The sequence below is a fragment of the Myxocyprinus asiaticus genome, chromosome 2 (assembly GCF_019703515.2).
Source record: "Myxocyprinus asiaticus isolate MX2 ecotype Aquarium Trade chromosome 2, UBuf_Myxa_2, whole genome shotgun sequence".
Classification (NCBI taxonomy): Eukaryota; Metazoa; Chordata; class Actinopteri; order Cypriniformes; family Catostomidae; genus Myxocyprinus; species Myxocyprinus asiaticus.
Window position 1 is genome coordinate 9,872,166 of NC_059345.1, and position 19,503 is coordinate 9,891,668.

Sequence of the window (19,503 nt, forward strand, 5' to 3'; positions counted from 1 at the left end):
TGAAGGCATTTTGCCACGACGAATGGGCAGCTATACCACCTGCAAGAATTTGGGGCCTCATAGACAACTATTACAAAAGACTGCATGCTGTCATTGATGCTAAAGGGGGCAATATACAGTATTAAGAACTAAGGGTATGCAAACTTTTGAACAGGGGTCATTTCATTTTTTTCTTTGTTGCCATGTTTTGTTTTATGATTGTGCCATTCTGTTATAACCTACAGTTGAATATGAATCCCATAAGAAATAAAAGAAATTAGTTTTGGCTGCTCACTGTTTTCTTTAAAAATTGTACATATATTACCAATTCTCCAAGGGTATGCAAACTTTTGAGCACAACTGTAATTATACCCATAAGCAACATCAGTCAGTCTTTGACAACCAATGCATTGGAATTACGCTTAACCCAACTGTGTGCACACATAATATCATATGGCCATTTTAGTATTCAAACAGCAAACGTACCTATAATCCAGTTGATCAGACCAGTTCTTTAATGTCCAGTCGAGCGCACAGCCTTAGTCCAGCAACGAATCCAGCAAGCAGGAAGAAATATAATCCCAAACAGATCCGTCGAGTCGAATCCAACGCTTGTCCAAGTTGGCTTCTTGACCAAACAAAATCCTCACATCAAATCAAATCAAATCAAATCACTTTATTGTCACACAGCCATATACACAAGTGCAATGGTGTGTGAAATTCTTGGGTGCAGTTCCGTTCAACATAGCAGTCGTGACAGTGATGAGACATATACCAATTTATAACAACATCAAATTAACACAACACAATTTAAAGTCCAATATACACATAATTACACAAAACACAATATACAAATAATAACATACACTGTACAGTACAATACACACAATATAGATACACATTATTCAATAAAAATAAAAAATATATAAAAAAGTATATATAGTAGTATAAATAGAATGTACAGTAGGTTGTATTGTACTGTATTGACATTCAGGCTGTCGGTTGATAGTAAGTTGTTAAGAGAATATAATATAATAATAATATAATTTATGACAGTCCAGTGTGAGATATAAGAGTAAGAGTAATAAAGTGCAGTGCTGATGTATTTTGATCGTGGGAGATCAAGAGTTCAAAAGTCTGATTGCTTGGGGGAAGAAGCTGTCATGGAGTCTGGTGCGGGTCCTGATGCTGCGATACCGCCTGCCTGATGGTAGCAGTGAGAACAGCCCATGACTCGGGTGGCTGGAGTCTCTGATGATCCTCCGAGATTTTTTCACACACCGCCTGGTATATATGTCCTGGAGGGAGGGAAGCTCACCTCCGATGATGTGTCTGGCAGTTCGCACTACCCTTTGCAGGGCTTTGCGGTTGTGGGGGGTGCTATTGCCGTAGATGCAGCCAGTCAGGATGCTCTCTACAGTGCAGGTGTAGAACCGTGTGAGGATGTGGCGGTTCATTCCAAACTTCCTCAGCCATCTCAGGAAGAAGATGTGTATAGGTCTTTCGCCGGCTCTGCCCTCTGCTCCGCCATGGTTTACAGCGCCCTCTGTCCCCACGTGGTCTCCAGCCCCATCTGGTCCCCCGTGGTCTGCAGCCTTGTCTGATTCCCAAAGCCCCCCCCCCCCCCCCAGCTCCCTATTGAACTCCTGTTTTTGTTTATTGTTGGGCATCGGGAGCCACCCATCGAGGGGGGGATCTGTCACATTTATGTGTGTTTTGTTCATGTTTTGAATCATGTATTGATTTCATGTCTTTTATTTTGAAATTGGTTTACCTCCTGTTTTTGTTTATGTGTGTTTAGTCATGTGGTTTCCTGTTTCCCTCATGTCTTATGTGTCTTGTTCTTACTGGTTCTTGGTTTATTAGTCTTGTCTTTTCATTGGTTCATGTTTATTAGACTTGTTATCTTGTTATTAGTTTAGTCTTGTCATTGGTGGTTTTGTTACCTTGTTAACCCTAGTCTATGTATTTAAGCCCTCATGTTTGCCTTTGTCCTTTGTCAAGTATTATGATTGTCTTATCCTGTAATGGTGTGTCATAGTCTTTGGTTTCATTAGTCAAGTTCAGTCAAGTCATAGTCTAGTCCTGTTTGGTTCATGTTTAGATTCTGTTTCTTTTATGTTTTTTTGTATGCTTTCATGTTTTTAGTTAATAAACTGCATTTGGGTTCTTCTTCATCTTTCTTGTCCTGCTCGCCTGCCTATACGTTACATACAGGCAGCACAGCATATTTACTCAAGTAGGACATATTCCTGGATCAACATCCTTTTTTTGGTCCTGGATCCTAACCTAACCTAACCCATAAAATGACAGGCAAAGGATTAGTGTTAAAAGAATGTTTTTTAGGTCTTTAACTCCAGCACTAAACCTAACACAACAATCTGACTGGCTAATAAGAATGTGGTTCCCAGACCAAGAAGGATTTTGATGCAGGAACATGTCCTAAATCATATTATGCAATATACTTTTTCGAACCTGTCCTCAAAATCCAAAATTATATAAATAATATAGGGTACAACATGGCTAAAGTTCCCCCAGGGAAAAAGGCATTTTTTATTTAATTTTCTCCCAAAACTCTAAACAGCAACAAAAACTTCCACAGTACTTTCATTAACACCTGTTTGTCTCTATACACTACACTACAAAATATTCCTGATCCATGAGATCATTGCATGCAATGCATAAAGTTTGATTTAGAGATCATTTGATAATATTTAATATTTAATATTTAATAGTTTTTAAAAACTTGCAAATTTATGAAGCTAATGAAAATCCCTGAAATTATCAAATTTATTTTGGGTTAAAATCCTTATTTGTCATTTTTCATTTATTTCAAGGTCATTAATTCAAACGTTTCTTAATAACTATCCAATATGTGAAAGGGTAGTATTTGGTGTAAAAATCCCCCTGTTGCAGGGGCTAAAGGCCCCTATTAAACACATTGTTTTTCTTAAGTGTGGTGAATAGATTTGTTATGAAAATTTTTCAAAGTGGGCTCACATTGATTGATCCAATCACAATGGAGATTCATTTGTTTAAAGAATATATGAGATATTGTGAAATGCCAAATGCGATTGAAATTAACAGAAAATGGTAAACCCCTTTCTGAAGTGTTTATTCTGAATAAGTATTATCTTAATTTGTGACTCAAAAAAGCATCTTGCTGTCTCAAAATTATTAAGTTGACAAATTTTGCTCTACAACTATTGTCCCTATATTTACACAATATAATTTTAACCCCTCAGTGGCCCATTTACCCCAAGTGTAGGGTAAAAGTCTCCCTCGCCACTTAAAAAAAAAAAAAAAAAAAAAAAATTAATAAAAAAAACAACCTTCCGTTAATATTTATTTTCACACAAATGATGTTACTCAATCAATATTAAATAGAAGTAAATATATTTTTCAATGTTGATATACATTTTGTGACCAGAAAAAAGCATGTTTTCCTTAAAGGATTAGTTCACCCAAAAATGAACTATTTTTGACTGACTTATCCCTGTGTTGTTATAACCCTATAAGACTTTCTTTCTTTTCAACACAAATGGAGAAAATTGTGAAAAAATGTTGTGCTCAGTGATGTCCTACAATGGCAGTTTATGTTGTCCACGTCTTCAAGATTCAAAAGAATGCAAAAGTATAATTCAGAAGTCTAATAAATGATTCTATTAGACTCATGATTGTTATGAAAGCATATGATAAGGTTTGGTGAGAAACAACCCAAAATCTAATGTATTATTTAGTTAAATTGTTCAATGACCATTGATATTTTGCGTGTTTATGATAGGGCACGAAAGCAACAGTTCACGCAGCCCTCTCGCAACATTAGGGCGATTAATTTTTTGTTTAAAAAACAGGCCTCCACAGCGATAGCGACAACAGAACACCCACACAGCTGCACACAAAACAGAGAACAGAACTTATTAAACATGTCTGAAGAGTTTGTAGTCGAAGAATTTATGCATTTCAACGCCCAGCCTTATTTTTTTTAATGGAGTACTCGGAAATCAAAGAGAAACATAGAGGAGGCTACAGGCAGCCACAGTCACACTGTGTCCAAACATGACGGCAAACGACACGCGATAAAAGGATTATTTTCTATGGTAATCAGAGTTTTTGTCCTAACCAGCCGTGATGAGCGATGGTACATTCTATCGATCGCTTGTTTTATATTTTCAAGTGTGAACTGGCACTGGTCCAAAAACTTTCAAAAAAATAAGGCTGGGCATAGAAATGCATCAATTCTTCAACTACAAACTCTTCAGAAATGCTTAGTATGTTCTGTTGTGCTGTGGAGGACCTGTTTTTAGATAAACAAGTTTTCGCTTGAACCCCCCCCCCAGTGTTGCGAAGGGGCTGCGTAAACTGTTGCTCTCATGCCCTATCATAAACTTTCACGGGAAATCAACGGTCAGTGAACATTTTCACTACATAATACATTAGATTTCGGTTTGTTTCTCACCAAACATTATCGTATGCTTTCATAACAATCAGGAGTCACATGGAATAATTTATTAGACTTCTGAATTATACTTTTGCGTTCTTTTGAAGCTTGAAGAGGTGGTCACCATAAATTGTCATTGTATGACATCACTGTGCAAATTTTTTTTCACAATTAAGTTCACGTGGAAAGAAAGTCATATAGGGTTATAACAACACAAAGATGAGTAAACAATGATTTTGAATTTAAATTTTTGGGTGAACTATCCCTTTAAGCGAGTTGTATTAGGCTGGTCATGTGATTCGAACATGGCAGCCCCCATGGTTTTTAAAAAAAAATTATATTTAACAGGGGAACACATAGTCATAAAGCAAGTACAATCAAGTAATCATGTTTACAAGACCTTATTCATCTAACATATTCCAACATAAATACATCAGCCAACCCCCATGGTTGAACCCTGTCCATGTAAAATAAAACAGCTTTTAGAAGGTTTACTGATATGATTAAAGTCTTAATTTTAATTTGAGTGGTCATGATTTCATACATATATTGCAAAATTACAGTTAAAGGTGCACTCAGTCATTCGAATCCAATACACATTTTGTCAAATTTTGCAAATATCTCCTCACAGTCTGCTAGCTGTCTGTTCTGTGGGTGGGCTGAAAAAAAATCTAGTATTTGTACACAGCCCTGGCACTGTAAATGGGACAAAAACAAAGTGGATCAGACTGATCTACACAACACTACTCCAGCCAATCATCAACAGGGGGTGGTTCTTGCACGTGCACAGGATGGGGGGTGGGGGCAGAGCGAGAGGGAAATTCATTAGAAGAGTGATGGCAAATCTAGCTGATGCAAACTTTCTAAACTCCAAGGAGGACAAATGGCTGAGAAACAGACCAAGAGAAAAAGGTCAGACGAATATAAACTAAAAAAGATGGATTATGATGGCTAAGTCGAGGGCTAAGAGCTGCGTCAACATCGGTGAGGCTTTTCAGCAGTGGAGAGACCGCCGAGAGGTAAAAGGCTTGAAGACGAATGCAGAAGTTGCTCTTTTTCTTCACAATAGGTAGGTAACATAAATTTTGCTATGTTTCATAGAACCCATATATGCTGTTGTTGTGATGTTAGATTTAGTAGCAGGAGAGTTGTGAGTGTCTGGAGCTGGTGTGCGTAAAACCGTCTCGCGTGCATGAATTTGGGGAGCGGAGCTTCCAAAGGAGCACACCTTCCAAAGGAGGTGTGTTTGTTTTGGCAGCTGAGTGCACCTTTAATATCTTTAGGAGTTCAACTTTTTAATGACGTAAAAATTACTGAATGCACCTTTAAACATAACACTGAAACAGGTATCCTGTGAAATCACACTTGTCCCTGTGACATCCTCAAGCTAGTCTTTGTAAACAACAAATCTCTGATGTGTTAGCCAATCAGAAAACACAAAGGCGACTCTATGCCAATGGCATATTTTGGGGCGGGGCTACCTGTTTGCCGATTAATGGGAGACAGATCGGGACACCTGTTTGGAAACAGTCCTGACCACTTACGGCAGCTTTAATGTTAGCTAGTGTCCTGATGTTTTTAGACAAACCATCATTTTTTTTTTTTTTTGTATCCCCTTTTCTCCCAATTTGGAATGCCCAATTCCCACTACTTAGTAGGTCCTCGTGGTGGCGCGGTAACTCACCTCAATCCGGGTGGCAGAGGACAAGTCTCAGTTGCCTCCGCTTCTGAGACCGTCAATCCACGCATCTTATCACGTGGCTTGTTGTGCATGACACTGCAGAGACGCCGCATGTGGAGGTTCATGCTATTCTCCACGATCCATGCACAACTTACCACGTGCCCCATTGAGAGCGAGAACCACTAATCACGACCACAAAGAGGTTACCCCATGTGACTCTATCTTCCCTAGCAACTGGGCCAATTTGGTTGCTTAGGAGACCTGGCTGGAGTCACTCAACGCGCCCTGGATTCGGGCGACTCCAGGCGTGGTAGTCAGTGTCATTACTCAGAGCTACCCAGCCCACCCCCCAAAAAAAACATAATTTGTTAAAAGTAAAATTTACATTACCCTTTGTGATAGCCAATGTCTTCCAGGTGATCTCATAGATGCGATGGCCATCAAAAAAAAAAAGAAAAAAGAAAAAATCATTTCTCTCTCTTCAGTGCAAGTGCAGTGAAACTTGATGATGACGTCACATCCAGCATGTTTGGCGTTTCCAGCGAATAAAGATGCGGCTGGCCGTGACGTCAGATCAGAGTTCTCCTCCTTACCGGTGCGGCCAGTGTAAACCTCAAGGCGCACTGTTCTTCAATCGCATCATTACTAACAACATTCTCCGAAAAATCGCGAACTTTTCTCGTCTTTTTCTTTTCTTCTGTGGTACCAAAACACAACCAAAGCTGAAGTTCTTTTAGAAAAGGTAAGATTATTCTTATCTGACTTGCATTAGACCGTGGACGTCTGTAAAATGGCTCCAATTGCTAGCATGTTCTTGCGTTGTACTGTTTACTAAGTCCATAACGTCTTACAGTCCGTTATCCTGTTGTGTTGACGGGCCTTACAGAGTTAAACCCAGAAGATCGATACTGATTCTGAGATATTGTGTGGTTTATATGTGGATGGACTGACTCGCTTTATTCTCCTTAAGAGAAAATGGCGTCTGGTTATTAGATCAGCTGTTCGGTCGCTCCACCCTGCCGGTAAATGGCACATTTGTCCACAATCTTACAACAAGTAATCCGTTATGATTTTTGTTTTCTACTTTCTTATTTAGTTGAATCAAAATGTTAAGTGTCCCGATAGCCGCTGTTTTCCTGTGTCAGATAATTAGCCCGAATGCCAATGCATGGAATGAGCTTTATGACAACAACTGAGTGTGTGTTGTTATTATTGCTCATTATTATGCCTAAATATACAGCTTTTTAGACTGTGTAGATTCTGACTCCTATCATTTTACTCTAAACCTTAAAATAAATGAATTATAATGCCAAACCACATTGTTTTTTTGTTTTTTTTTAATCAAGGCTCTTGTGAAATCCGAGCCAAAGGCAGAGAGGCCTTGTGCTTTGTTCAGATTTGATAGCAGTCCTCATGATAGGCTTTCCATATACATGTCAGGAAGTAAAGATGACTTTAAGCCAGATGTGATTTTTATTATGCATGTGAGATGACTAACCTCTGTTATTTCTTCCTTTCTTCTCCTAGGCCGATTTTTCTACACCCCCCACCCTTTCAGTCTCATTCTTTTCGAGGATCTTTCATTGTCAAGCCGCCAAAGTGGAGAGTGTGATCGCAGAGGGGGGTGCTTCTCGTTTCAGGTATACTTCTGAATTTATTTACGTATTTACCAAACACGGTTTTGCTGGACCTTAGGCCATTTGAGGAAGTTGGCATGTTCAGTTGAGGTGCAAATACATATGTGAGCCTTTTTAATGGCTTTGTCAAATTAGGTGTTGGTCTGAAATAGGACTGGGCGATATGTCTTAAATTATACCTCGATGTTGTTCAGGCCTATTGACGGTATTCGATATATACCTCGATAGTTATGTATTTGCTCTAAAATGGCTCAAACATGTTTTTTTAATCAGAGGAACCATCATTTCATCCAAACAGCCATTGTAGCCGAGTAGATTCAATATTTTAAAGACAGGAAATACAAATCTAATAATTAGGTTTTCATTAAATAAACACAAGGGAGAATCAAATCCAATCATTTTCATTGATATGCGCTTTTTATATTTCATACGCAATGATACATAGTAGCTTAATAAGCATTATTTACCTTCAAATGTTTTTACTGCGCAAAGCTATTTCACTGACTTATTTTTGAAACCCCAGTTGAACATTGCATAGTACTAAATTATTACTGTGGGACACGTCAGGTTGATTATAATATAATGCTGAATTATCATTATTAATCTGATTATTAGATTTGCTTTATACAAAAGTAATACATTCTGTCCTGTTTACTTCAACTTCACAAGGAGCTTTTATTTTGACACAAAAGGCAATGTGTATTTGACCGTTTACAATGTTCTGCATTTCCTGAAACGCCATAATCTCCTCTTCTGTGCCGTGTTTGTAGATTTGTATAATAACTTGTAACTTTTACTAATGTTTGGAATTGCGTGAATGCTTGGACATGCATCATTGGTTTGTTCTGAATCATACACGGATCATGTTTATCCGGTTTTAAATCACAGCCTTTTGTGGATTAATAATCGCATATTACCAACTTGCAATTTTGATGTTATTTTGTTTAATTGTGCAGCACTGAAGGATCATGAAATTAGTTTACTGATGTGCTCTTTATGAAACTTAATGACCAAATGAAAGCACATTAAAATCATCATGATATTCTTAATATTTGTCCATTTTTTTTATCTCATCATCATCAACAAAATGATCTAGATCATATCGTTAATATTCGATATATCGCCCAGCCCTAATCTGAAATAAAATGTATTGCAGATTCAGGTTTTGATGTTTGTGAGCATCTGTGGGATCTAGCTTAAAAAGGTGTTTCTATTATTTCACCCATCAAAATCCCAACCTAATGTAAACTAGTGATCAACTGATTTGTTTTTCAATGGCCAATGCTGATATATCACGCACAGTAAATGACATGTACATATGATTGCTAACAAATTAAGTTAACTTTATTTTAACATAATATTTATTCAATTTCACGAACTTTAAAATAATTTAATTATTTTAAAGTTTGTGCTTTTATATAGTTGATAGCAGCTTCTCTTGGTTTCTGTTTAGTCATCGCATATACATGAAGAAATTGTTACAACATAAAAGGAAGAAGGCAAAAACAACAGTGCACAGTAATCCAGTCACCATGGACGGTATGTGCGCAGTCACATTTTCTCACAAAAAGACCTAAAACAATCTAGGGCTGCCAACAGGGCTGAAAAGCTACATTCAAATTTTGGGGTGGAAAAGACAGATGATTTTTATATCTACGTTGTGCCCTACATTCACAAGAGGGCATAACATCAATATAAACCAATCAGCATAGTGTAGCGATTTGTCTACTGCAAAGAACATATCTGACTGTTAACGTGCGTAAAATGGGTTCATATTATATTAAGTAAAACTAGAAAAACGCTTTAGTAGACGGTTCTGTGTTAACTTAGTGTTGCACATTAGCCTATACCGGTGTATAGTACAACCACAGAACCAAGCTTCATAATACCGGTGGTATCAGTGTTTTTTATTTTTATTAAATATGCTGATAACAGCAAGGCGTAGTAAAGACCCAACCACCAAAGATAAAACTTCCACCTCTGAGGGCCATTCACTCCAAGTAGGTATTGCTGCAGCCCTGAGATCTCCAAGCGGGAGTGAAAATTACTGAAGAGGGTGTGGTAACTCCAGAAGGGGGTTTGGCCAACTCCAAAAGGGTCCGACACTTCCACACACGTTGAAACCCAAAGTATACTTTGGTCAGACGCGAACGCTAAATCTCGTCAACAGAGTTTGCGAGCACTGAATGCACACGTGTCATCCGCCCGCAATTTGTGCATAAAATGACTTTATTTTTTATTCACTTTTCCAGCTATACCATTTCTAGTGAGAAAGTAGTAGTTATTAAATACACTTGGTTATAGACAAAACTCTCTTGATTTTGTTCTAGATTATTTGACCTTTGTGGTTCGGTTGGACTGAATGAAGCAGATGCGTTAACTTTAGTGTACGCCAGATGGTAATAATCAGTTGCTGGTATCCTAGCAAACAATGTGATGTTATGCTGCCTCCGTAGCCTGTCCAAAACCAGTTTCTGGAGGTACTTTCATATGCAAACGCTGTCTGAGTCATTAGGTGTGTTCGAGTTAGACTGCGGCTTGTCTTACCGATTGGCGAGATTTGCTGTTTGCAGTCGGGGGTGGAGTTGAAAAGACAGCAGCCAAGCTGGACACTTTGCTCTTCCCGTCGTTTGCTGAATCTACATCAGTCAGAGATCACCATGCGATGTTTGCAGACAAAATGTGATTCAGATAGACGGATGCTTGAATTTTATACAAAATAATCAGAAACATTATTCATTTGAAATGTTTGTGCTGCTTAATACAGTGCCTGTTGGTTGTACAAGTACAATAAAAGCCTGTATTTTAATACCAATAAAGGAGTCAGTATTTGTAATCATTTTGAATGGTTTTTAATGAATAAACATAATATTTATATAGCACGATATAAACATGATGTACGGTTATAAAAACACGGAGTTGTGAGTTTTCGCCGAACTGAAGGTGCCAGAATAAACCCCATGGTAATGGCATACTAATATACTCTTATTTCCGCCATAGACTGACATGCACTATATTGCCAAAAGTGTTCGCTCACCCATCCAAATAATTGAATTCAGGTGTTCCAATCACTTCCATGGCCACAGGTGTATAAAATGAAGCACCTAGGCATGCAGACTGCTTCTACAAACATTTGTGAAAGAATGGGCTGCTCTCAGGAGCTCAGTGAATTCCAGCGTGGTACTGTGATAGGATGCCACCTGTGCAACAAGTCCAGTCGTGAAATTTCCTCGCTACTAAATATTCCACAGTCAACTGTCAGTGGTATTATAAATAAGTGGAAGGGATTGGGAATGACAACAACTCAGCCACGAAGTGGTAGGCCACGTAAAATTACAGAGCGGGGTCAGCGGATGCTGAGGCGCATAGTGCGCAGAGGTCGCCAACTTTCTGCAGAGTCAATCGCTACAGACCTCCAAAGTTCATGTGGCCTTCAGATTAGCTCAAGAACAGTGCGTAGAGAGCTTCATGGAATGGGTTTCCATGGCCGAGCAGCTGCATCCAAGCCATACATCACCAAGTGCAATGCAAAGCGTCGGATGCAGTGGTGTAAAGCACGCCGCCACTGGACTTTAGAGCAGTGGAGACGCGTTCTCTGGAGTGACGAATCACGCTTCTCCATCTGGCAGTCTGATGGACGAGTCTGGGTTTGGCAGTTGCCAGGAGAACGGTACTTGTCTGACTGCATTGTGCCAACTGTGAAGTTTGGTGGAGGGGGGATTATGGTGTGGGGTCGTTTTTCAGGAGCTGGGCTTGGCCCCTTAGTTCCAGTGAAAGGAACTCTGAATGCTTCAGCATACCAAGAGATTTTGGACAATTCCATGCTCCCAACTTTGTGGGAACAGTTTGGGGATGGCCCCTTCCTGTTCCAACATGACTGCGCACCAGTGCACAAAGCAAGGTCCATAAAGACATGGATGAGCGAGTTTGGTGTGGAAGAACTTGACTGGCCTGCACAGAGTCCTGACCTCAACCCGATAGAGCACCTTTGGGATGAATTAGAGCGAAGACTGCGAGCCAGGCCTTCTCGTCCAACATCAGTGTCTGACCTCACAAATGCGCTTCTGGAAGAATGGTCAAAAATTCCCATAAACACACTCCTAAACCTTGTGGAAAGCCTTCCCAGAAGAGTTGAAGCTGTTATAGCTGCAAAGGGTGGGCCGACGTCATATTAAACCCTATGGATTAAGAATGGGATGTCACTTAAGCTCATATGGCAGTAAAGGCAGGTGAGCGAATACTTTTGGCAATATAGTGTAGCAGAAGTTGAAAGAGTAGTATGTAAAGTATTAAATTGCGAACGCAGCACGTGAAACACGTAACTGTTGTCACGTTGTGAGTCTGGACAATCATGAATGAGCTGTGTCGTCATCAGAGCCTGTGCAGCTTCTGGAGCAACTTCAGAGGCTGCACCAGCCGGCTGCTCTCGAATCGCTCTTGCGGTACTTTGATGGCATATGTAAAGGTGACGCGGCGGTGGCGCCGGTTCAAGTCAGACAAAATTTCTAACCGGCATGCATCAAGTCCAGCGCCGATCGGTATGCGCACAGTGCTGCATGAATTCGAACACACCTGTTGACTAATAGGGCAGCGAGGCAACAAGACTGCTACTTTGGTTTCGGACGCAGCATATATCATTGCTGACGGTTTGGAGCTTGCACCCCTTTTTGGAGTTTGGCCTGCGGCCAGCTATATATTTCTTGTTCACTTCAAACGCATACGTCTTATGCATGTATACGCTAGACGGATGTCTTTGACCTTTGCGTCGTGTCTTGCTGGTTTTTTTTTTTTTTTTTAACGTCTCGTGTAGTAACAATGCTTTTTTTTTATTTATTTATTTTTTTTGGACTGTGCCTTTAAAATAAGTCTCGAGACACACACACATGCTCTTTGGAGCATTTGTGCGTTTTTATCTTAAATTCAACGAATAATCATTTTAATTTGACAGCCTTAATACAATGATGAAAATGGCTAATAATAATATTTTGACACAATAACTTGCATGTGGCATTGCTATGCAGTCCGGGTAAACTCAGGCCTCTTTCTGAAAACTGAGGGAAATATTTTTGAGTTTCTGTTTTTAGCAGAGTTGATGGTGGCCTTTTAATGCAGTGAAATGTTCGTTCATTCTTCTATCCACAAAAACTGGTGTTATGGGTTTATTTTAGATTTGGATAGTTTTAGCGACCAAACATATTGAGTTATGCAAATGTGCAATTATTGAATCTAGAGCACTGTATTTATAATGCTCTCCGTGCCTGTTGGCACACCACACTGAACTCCAGCACTTCCGTTAACTCTGAGCACGAGAAGGAATTTGTGTTTTAAAGCTCAGAACTGCTTTTATAACACTATCATGAGCCTCATGTATGCTCTGAGTATGTGTAATACACTACAGAGAACCGATCTGCACACGTACATTAAGCGTAGCACGTGCAGAATATTTATTCATATAATTGCAGCCCTTGCAGTTTAATAATTGCAATTAATATGTCATTGATTTTGATTAGTCGTCCAGCCCTAAATATGACCCATAGCGGCTATTTACAAATAGTGCATTTGAAACCCTTTGATTTTTAAAGTTGCTCTCTCGTGCAGATTCAGCGTCTGCAACGAACCGTTTCCAATTTAAACAACCCGGATCATGGCCTGCTTTTGTCACGGACTGACCGTAATGCAAATTTGTAAGTCAGAGGGACACAGTTTTGTTCTAGGCTGATGTTATGCATGTTTCAGAGGAAGGTCTATGAGCGCTCCACAGGAAGAAATCGCTGGGTATGTGCAAGTATTATAAGGTTTGTGAATTACATTTGTCTATAATATAGGTTTTGGTACTATTAGCCTTTTTGTCATTGGACAAGGCAGTTAAGTTATAGGGAACTAATAAGGAGAAGGGGGGAGAATGAATGCGAGCGCACTTACGATCACGAGCTTGTGCACGTCTCCTGAGCCGATGTTACTGTTTAAAAGAGACTGTGTTGCACGCCGGTCTATTGTTGTAACGTGATAGCACGTAAAAGCAAACAACTGCATCACATGCAAACAAGTGATTCTCGGTGGTGGTGCAAATTGCTAAACTAATCATCCAAATGGTAAACTATAGCAGGCGATAATTTAAAAATACAAAATATTGGCCGATTTCTTGGCCGCGGCGACTATATTGGTCGACCACTTATCTAAACTCAACTTTTTGGGGTTTTTGTAGTGCTTCTTCGGGTGGAGGAGGAGGTCGGGGTGCACCTCAGCACTATCCCAAGTCTGTTGGCAACAGGTATGTTCCAAGAGTACTTGATTATTTGGAAGGGTTTTTGATGTTCTGTGTTTGTCACACTTGGGCTGCACGACAATGGTTAAAATAATAATTGGGATTATTTTGCTCAATTTTAATCACGATTATTCTGTCACTTGAGAAATATATATCCTTTTAAATTACTTGTAGGGATATGCACGAGTAATCGACTAATTGAGTTTTCGTTCTGCACCAGCTAGTAGACTTAAAAAACACTACTCAATTACAAATAGATTTTTCTGTGCCCATTTGCCTGTTGTGAGCAGTGCTTGAGTACTGTTCTTTCCCTCTGAATCTCACCAAATCTGGCAGTTACAATTAAGTCCACAGGGGGTGCTGTGGATGTGTATCGGTGTTTGGTGAGAGAAGTAATTATGTCATCTGTGCTTTTGAAAGCAAAGCCTAGTGTAGCACTACCAATATTTGTAATATTTTGATTCTTAATTCTATTCTTGATATTTGTTTCTTGTTGGAGTCATGCAAATCAGCGAACGAGCATCTGCTTTGATGGTGGAAAGAAAACGTTAAGCGGTACAAGAAACTCACCAGTATGTGTGTCAAATCTCTGAACACTGGAAGAGCACTTTTTATAAAAAGCCAACTTTCACCACTTTTTCTAAAATAAGTGAAATTATCAAATGTGATGGCCTTTTATGTAGAGTTTATTTACAGGTATGTGCATTACCCTAATGCAGTCAGCATTTGTTTCTAAGCCCTGGGTGAGTGCAAATGTTAATAAAGCAATAAATACATTTCACGTGTCATACTTGTAATTGATTAACCTACTTACAGGTTTGCACGATTTGGAGAACAACAAATATCAATGTTGCCACTGCTTTGAAATCAGTTTTAAAAGAGAAAAATAATAAAATTTAACAGCAGCTCGCATGTTGAACAAGGTGTAAAAATTTACAAACTAGTAAATTATTCCTTTTGACTTGCTTTACTGCCAATATAAGAGTTGGTCTGTAGGGTGTTCACATGAGTCCTCTTTAAAGATTTGTTTTTATTTTTTTTATTATAATTGACCGTGTTTAAGGGTGTGTTCACACTTGGCAGGTTTGGTTCAATTAAGACGAACTCTGGTGCGATTGTTCTGTTAGTGCAGTTCATTTGAACAAGTGTGAACACTGCCATCTGAACCTTGGTGCGCACCAAACAAGCGGACCGAGACCGCCGGAATAGTGGGTCTCGGTCCGCTTCCAAAGGAACTCTGGTGCAGTTTGATTGATACATGAATGCAACATGGACCAAAAACGGGAAGTCATTTGCCTAATACTGACCTCAAGCATACCTGCTTCTCATCATAGGAGCTATGTTGCCCATTACAGTTCAGTACAGGCGTCAGAACTGCCGTCAGCCAACCTTGCAGCATATCTTCGTTTGTGTGTGCGCAACGGAGGAATTGACTTCCTTTATTAGAGGATAGCACTTCGTTTGTTCTCAGCTGGTAAAAATACCACCATATATAAATCTAACGAGCGCATTTTGCCCAGCAGCCAGCATTTTTTTGGATCTTCGGCAAGTTTCGTCGCAAAATATACATCATAAAAGCTGTCTAATCGGGTTGTGACTTTCCTGATGCCTTTTGTTTTGTAGCTTTAGGTTCGATGTTAAAAATGCCAGTGTGAATGCTAAGCGAACCAGGACTAAATGTATCATTTTCTTTTTTTGGTCCGGACCAATAGAACCGAACTACAAGTGTGAACACACCCTAAATGCGCTTAAAACCATTTATTCCAGGGTTTTTGCAGAAAGTGGCGTTCTGAAATACCATTGTTAATGAGAATGCTGGTTTTATTACACCGTTTAATGCATTAAGAGAAAGCGGTTTAACACGTAGGTTTCTCCCGGAGAACGCGGCTTATCTGGCCATGTAAACAAGCGCTGTTCTGACAGGTTTTTGAGGAGTGCGCATGTGCGTGAACAGGCTGGATAACATCGTCATGGGATGGAGCCCAACAACAAGAATTTAATATTTCTGGGAGAACAGTAGGGAAAGTGCACTATAAACCATACCCATTTATACACACCAATGTAAAATATCAAAAGTTAAGGAAACGGCAACACAGCAATGTCTCGGGAGTATCTGGAAATAAAGCGAAGCAACAGATAATAAATTAACGGAATCTTTCTTGAATGCCATGTTTGTTATTTACACAAGCGTTGCTGGGAAATTACGTCGCTATTGAGAGCTGCTTTCTGACCGAGTCGCATCTTGACGGCCAACAGTGAGTGTTTTTTTTCTTCAGAATCACATTAAAACAGCCTTGCGTTGCCGTCTTTTGGAGAAGGACACCAGGCTTATGTGAATGTCAAGTTGTATTGAAACACTGGACATATTTAACTTCACTTCGGCAGCAAAACGCTTTTGTGCCATGAAAAATCTGAGGAAAATAGTCATAAAAATAAAGAGCCAAGGAAATTTGCCAAGGTGAGAAATTATGACATAACCTAATGATTTATTTAAATTTTTCTTCATAAACTAAAAGATGTGGCAAATTGCAATGTAGTTTTTTGCTTTGCACTCTGAACTTTTTTTTTTTTTATTTTGACCTCCGCTATATATGTTTGTGATATTGCTCTTTTTAACGATATGGTGTGCTGACACTTTTCCTTAAAGAATATTTTTGAGAAAGAATCTCTTAAGAACACGAGCATCCACAATAAGCAGTACAAATAAAGTAGATGGACTGTATTTGTAGATGCGTGATGGTAAAATGAGGATTACTAATCTCTCGTAGCCTTTTATGATCATTGTAAATGGAGCCGCTTGACCGTTTGCGATTTAATGAGCAAATCAGCGTCTTTGTCCTACAGCGAGAACAAAAGTTTCTCTTAACAGCGTTCAACCAAACTTGTGTAACGTTTTATGTTGTATAAAGCGTGACGAACTGATGGTCTCACCGCCTTGTTTTATACATGACAATTGTAGTTCTGAAGCAAATGGCCAAACTACTCTTCAAGCAAGGGATTGTGGCCAGTATTATCCGAAAAAGTGTTCACTGATCCACACTTTGAAAATCTGCTGGAAATAGTAGACCATCCAGGCAACTTTGGGACACTCATTTCAGCGTACTTTGATTTGGAACACCCTAGGCGAGTTTGGAATGGCATACTACTCTTACTGCTTTTGTAATATCTATGCATGCCAGAGTTGTATGATAGTCTACCATTCTGAACACGACCCCCTTATTCTAATCTCGGATACTATTTTGGGAAGATGGAGTTTGGATACATAAATGGACGTATGCACAAATATTAATATTAACAGATGTAATTCAGCCATATCGTATTAATGATAGTCTTGACTAATTTACTTAATTGACTTTTGTTGTAAATTGATAAAGAATTGATAAAGTGGGTGTTACATACCAGATTTGTAAGGGATTGGTGATGTCATCCTAAAATGAAAGGTGTTTAACTTGCTCCACCTCTTAGTACATTTTCATTTTATAAAGACCTGGAATCCCCATTTTAAAAAAAAAAAAAAATAAAAAAAAAGTGAGGTCCATTTTGATTTCATGTTGACTGTTTTTGTGTGTCAAAAGTCACGTAATAAAACACGGGTATTAAAATATTTAAAGGGATAGTTCACCAAATTATTTTTTTCCTCTCATTTACTCACCCTCATTTATGCCATCCCAGATGCATGGCTTTCTTTTCGCACAAACACAAAGATTTTGAGAAGAATGTATCCGCTCTGTAGGTCCATACAATGCAAATTAATGGTGGCCAGAACTTTGAAGGTCCGAAATGCACAATGGCGGCATAACAGTAATCCATATGACTCCAGTGGTTAAATCCATATCTTCAGAAGCAATATGATGGGTGTGGGTGAGAAAAGGATCAGTATTTAAGTAACCATTTTTGGGTGAACTGTCCTTAGTCACTGACATTAGTAGGTCACAAAGGCCTATACATAAAGTGTCTCTTATGTTGCTTTTTAAAAAGAAGTTTCATAAAAATGTTTTATAGCGAGTTCCTGGGGAAAACCCCAGGGCCTAGCATTCAGAGATGGGTTCCTTCACGAAGCACTAGACGAGATGTCAACTCCTCCAATGAAAAAGAACGACATGATGCAATCTTCAGGAAAGTGAGAGGGTAAGGTCTTTAAGCTTACTAGTTAATTTAACTTTCAACTTGGTAGTTCAATTTAGCGGTTTTGGATTTGAGTGAATAAGACTGAAAATAGAAGCTGTGTTTTCTGTGTGTGTGTAGCATACTGAATAAACTGACCCCTGAGAAGTTTGACAAGCTATGCCTTGAGCTCCTGAATGTGGGCGTAGATTCAAAGCTCGTCCTTAAAGGAATCATCTTGCTGGTGAGGATTTTGTTCAGTGTTCATGCAGACATTTGCTTGCTGCTTACTCGGAAAAAAACACTTTAGTGTGTCAAATGTTCATTTTTTTTAATTTTTTTTTTCTGTGCGCACTCTCATCAACCAGATTGTAGACAAAGCCCTCGAAGAGCCCAAGTATAGCTCGCTATATGCTCAGCTATGTCTGCGTTTGGCAGAGGATGCTCCAAACTTTGATGGCCCATCAACAGAGATCCAATTATCACAAAAGCAGAGCACTGTAAGATTGCAACTAAGAGTTTCAGTTGTTCATTCACAAAAAGCACAATTATATAATATTTGGTGTCTAGATTTAATGTGTTCTTGTATCTTATTCTTACAGACATTCAGGAGACTTCTGATATCCAAGCTTCAAGATGAATTTGAAAACCGCACCAGAAATGTTGACCGTAAGTAGACTGTGAAATATGCTAATGAAATTAATTTGACTGTTACAAATTGCTAGATGTTTACTCGTGTGCTTTTCTCTTCTCTTTTTATTAGTCTATGATAAAAATGACAGCCCTCTTACCTCTGAGGAGGAAGAGCAACGTGCCATTGCTAAGATCAAAATGCTGGGCAACATCAAATTCATTGGAGAACTCGGCAAACTTGATCTCATTCATGAGTCTATTCTTCATAAATGCATCAAAACAGTGAGTTATTAATACATCCAACTAAGGGAGGGTGGTACGACCAAAATCGTATAGAGCAGTGGTTCCTAACCCTATTCCTGGAGGCCCCCCAACACTACACTTTTTGGATATCTCCCTAATCAAAACCTACTGGAGACTCCAAGACCTGAACTGGGTGTGTCAGAAAAGGGAGATATACAAAATGTGCAGTGTTGGTGGGCCTCCAGGAACAGGGTTGGGAACCACTGGCATACAGTATGGATAATTTTATATTGCAGTAGTTATACTTCATATGAATAATAAAGTCTGGTATCAGCTTAAAATGGTTTCACATAATGTAACACTTGATTTGAGTAAAAATCTGGACGCAAAACCAACAAAACGATGATCAGTTCTGATTGATCTATTCACTTTCAAACGTGTAAATACATATGCCGTGTTATAAGCAGTATAACAATCTCTACTGGTTGCTTTTTACTGGTGTGTGTATATACACAGTCAT

The 19,503-nt window shown here is 39.1% G+C and overlaps 1 protein-coding gene across 1 annotated transcript in view; it reads left to right on the forward strand.

Moving 5' to 3' along the window:
* Nucleotides 1-6,813: 6,813 nt before the first annotated feature.
* LOC127412694 (eukaryotic translation initiation factor 4 gamma 2-like) overlaps nt 6,814-19,503 on the forward strand; it is a 30,373-nt gene continuing 17,683 nt past the window's right edge. Inside the window, exons 1-7 of the mRNA XM_051649272.1 lie at nt 6,814-6,843; nt 7,629-7,741; nt 18,006-18,131; nt 18,249-18,351; nt 18,476-18,607; nt 18,710-18,776; nt 18,871-19,022. Coding sequence (XP_051505232.1) covers nt 18,939-19,022 — 84 coding nt within the window. The 5' untranslated portion in view covers nt 6,814-6,843; nt 7,629-7,741; nt 18,006-18,131; ... (2 more) ...; nt 18,710-18,776; nt 18,871-18,938. The remainder of the gene's footprint in view (nt 6,844-7,628; nt 7,742-18,005; nt 18,132-18,248; nt 18,352-18,475; nt 18,608-18,709; nt 18,777-18,870; nt 19,023-19,503) is intronic.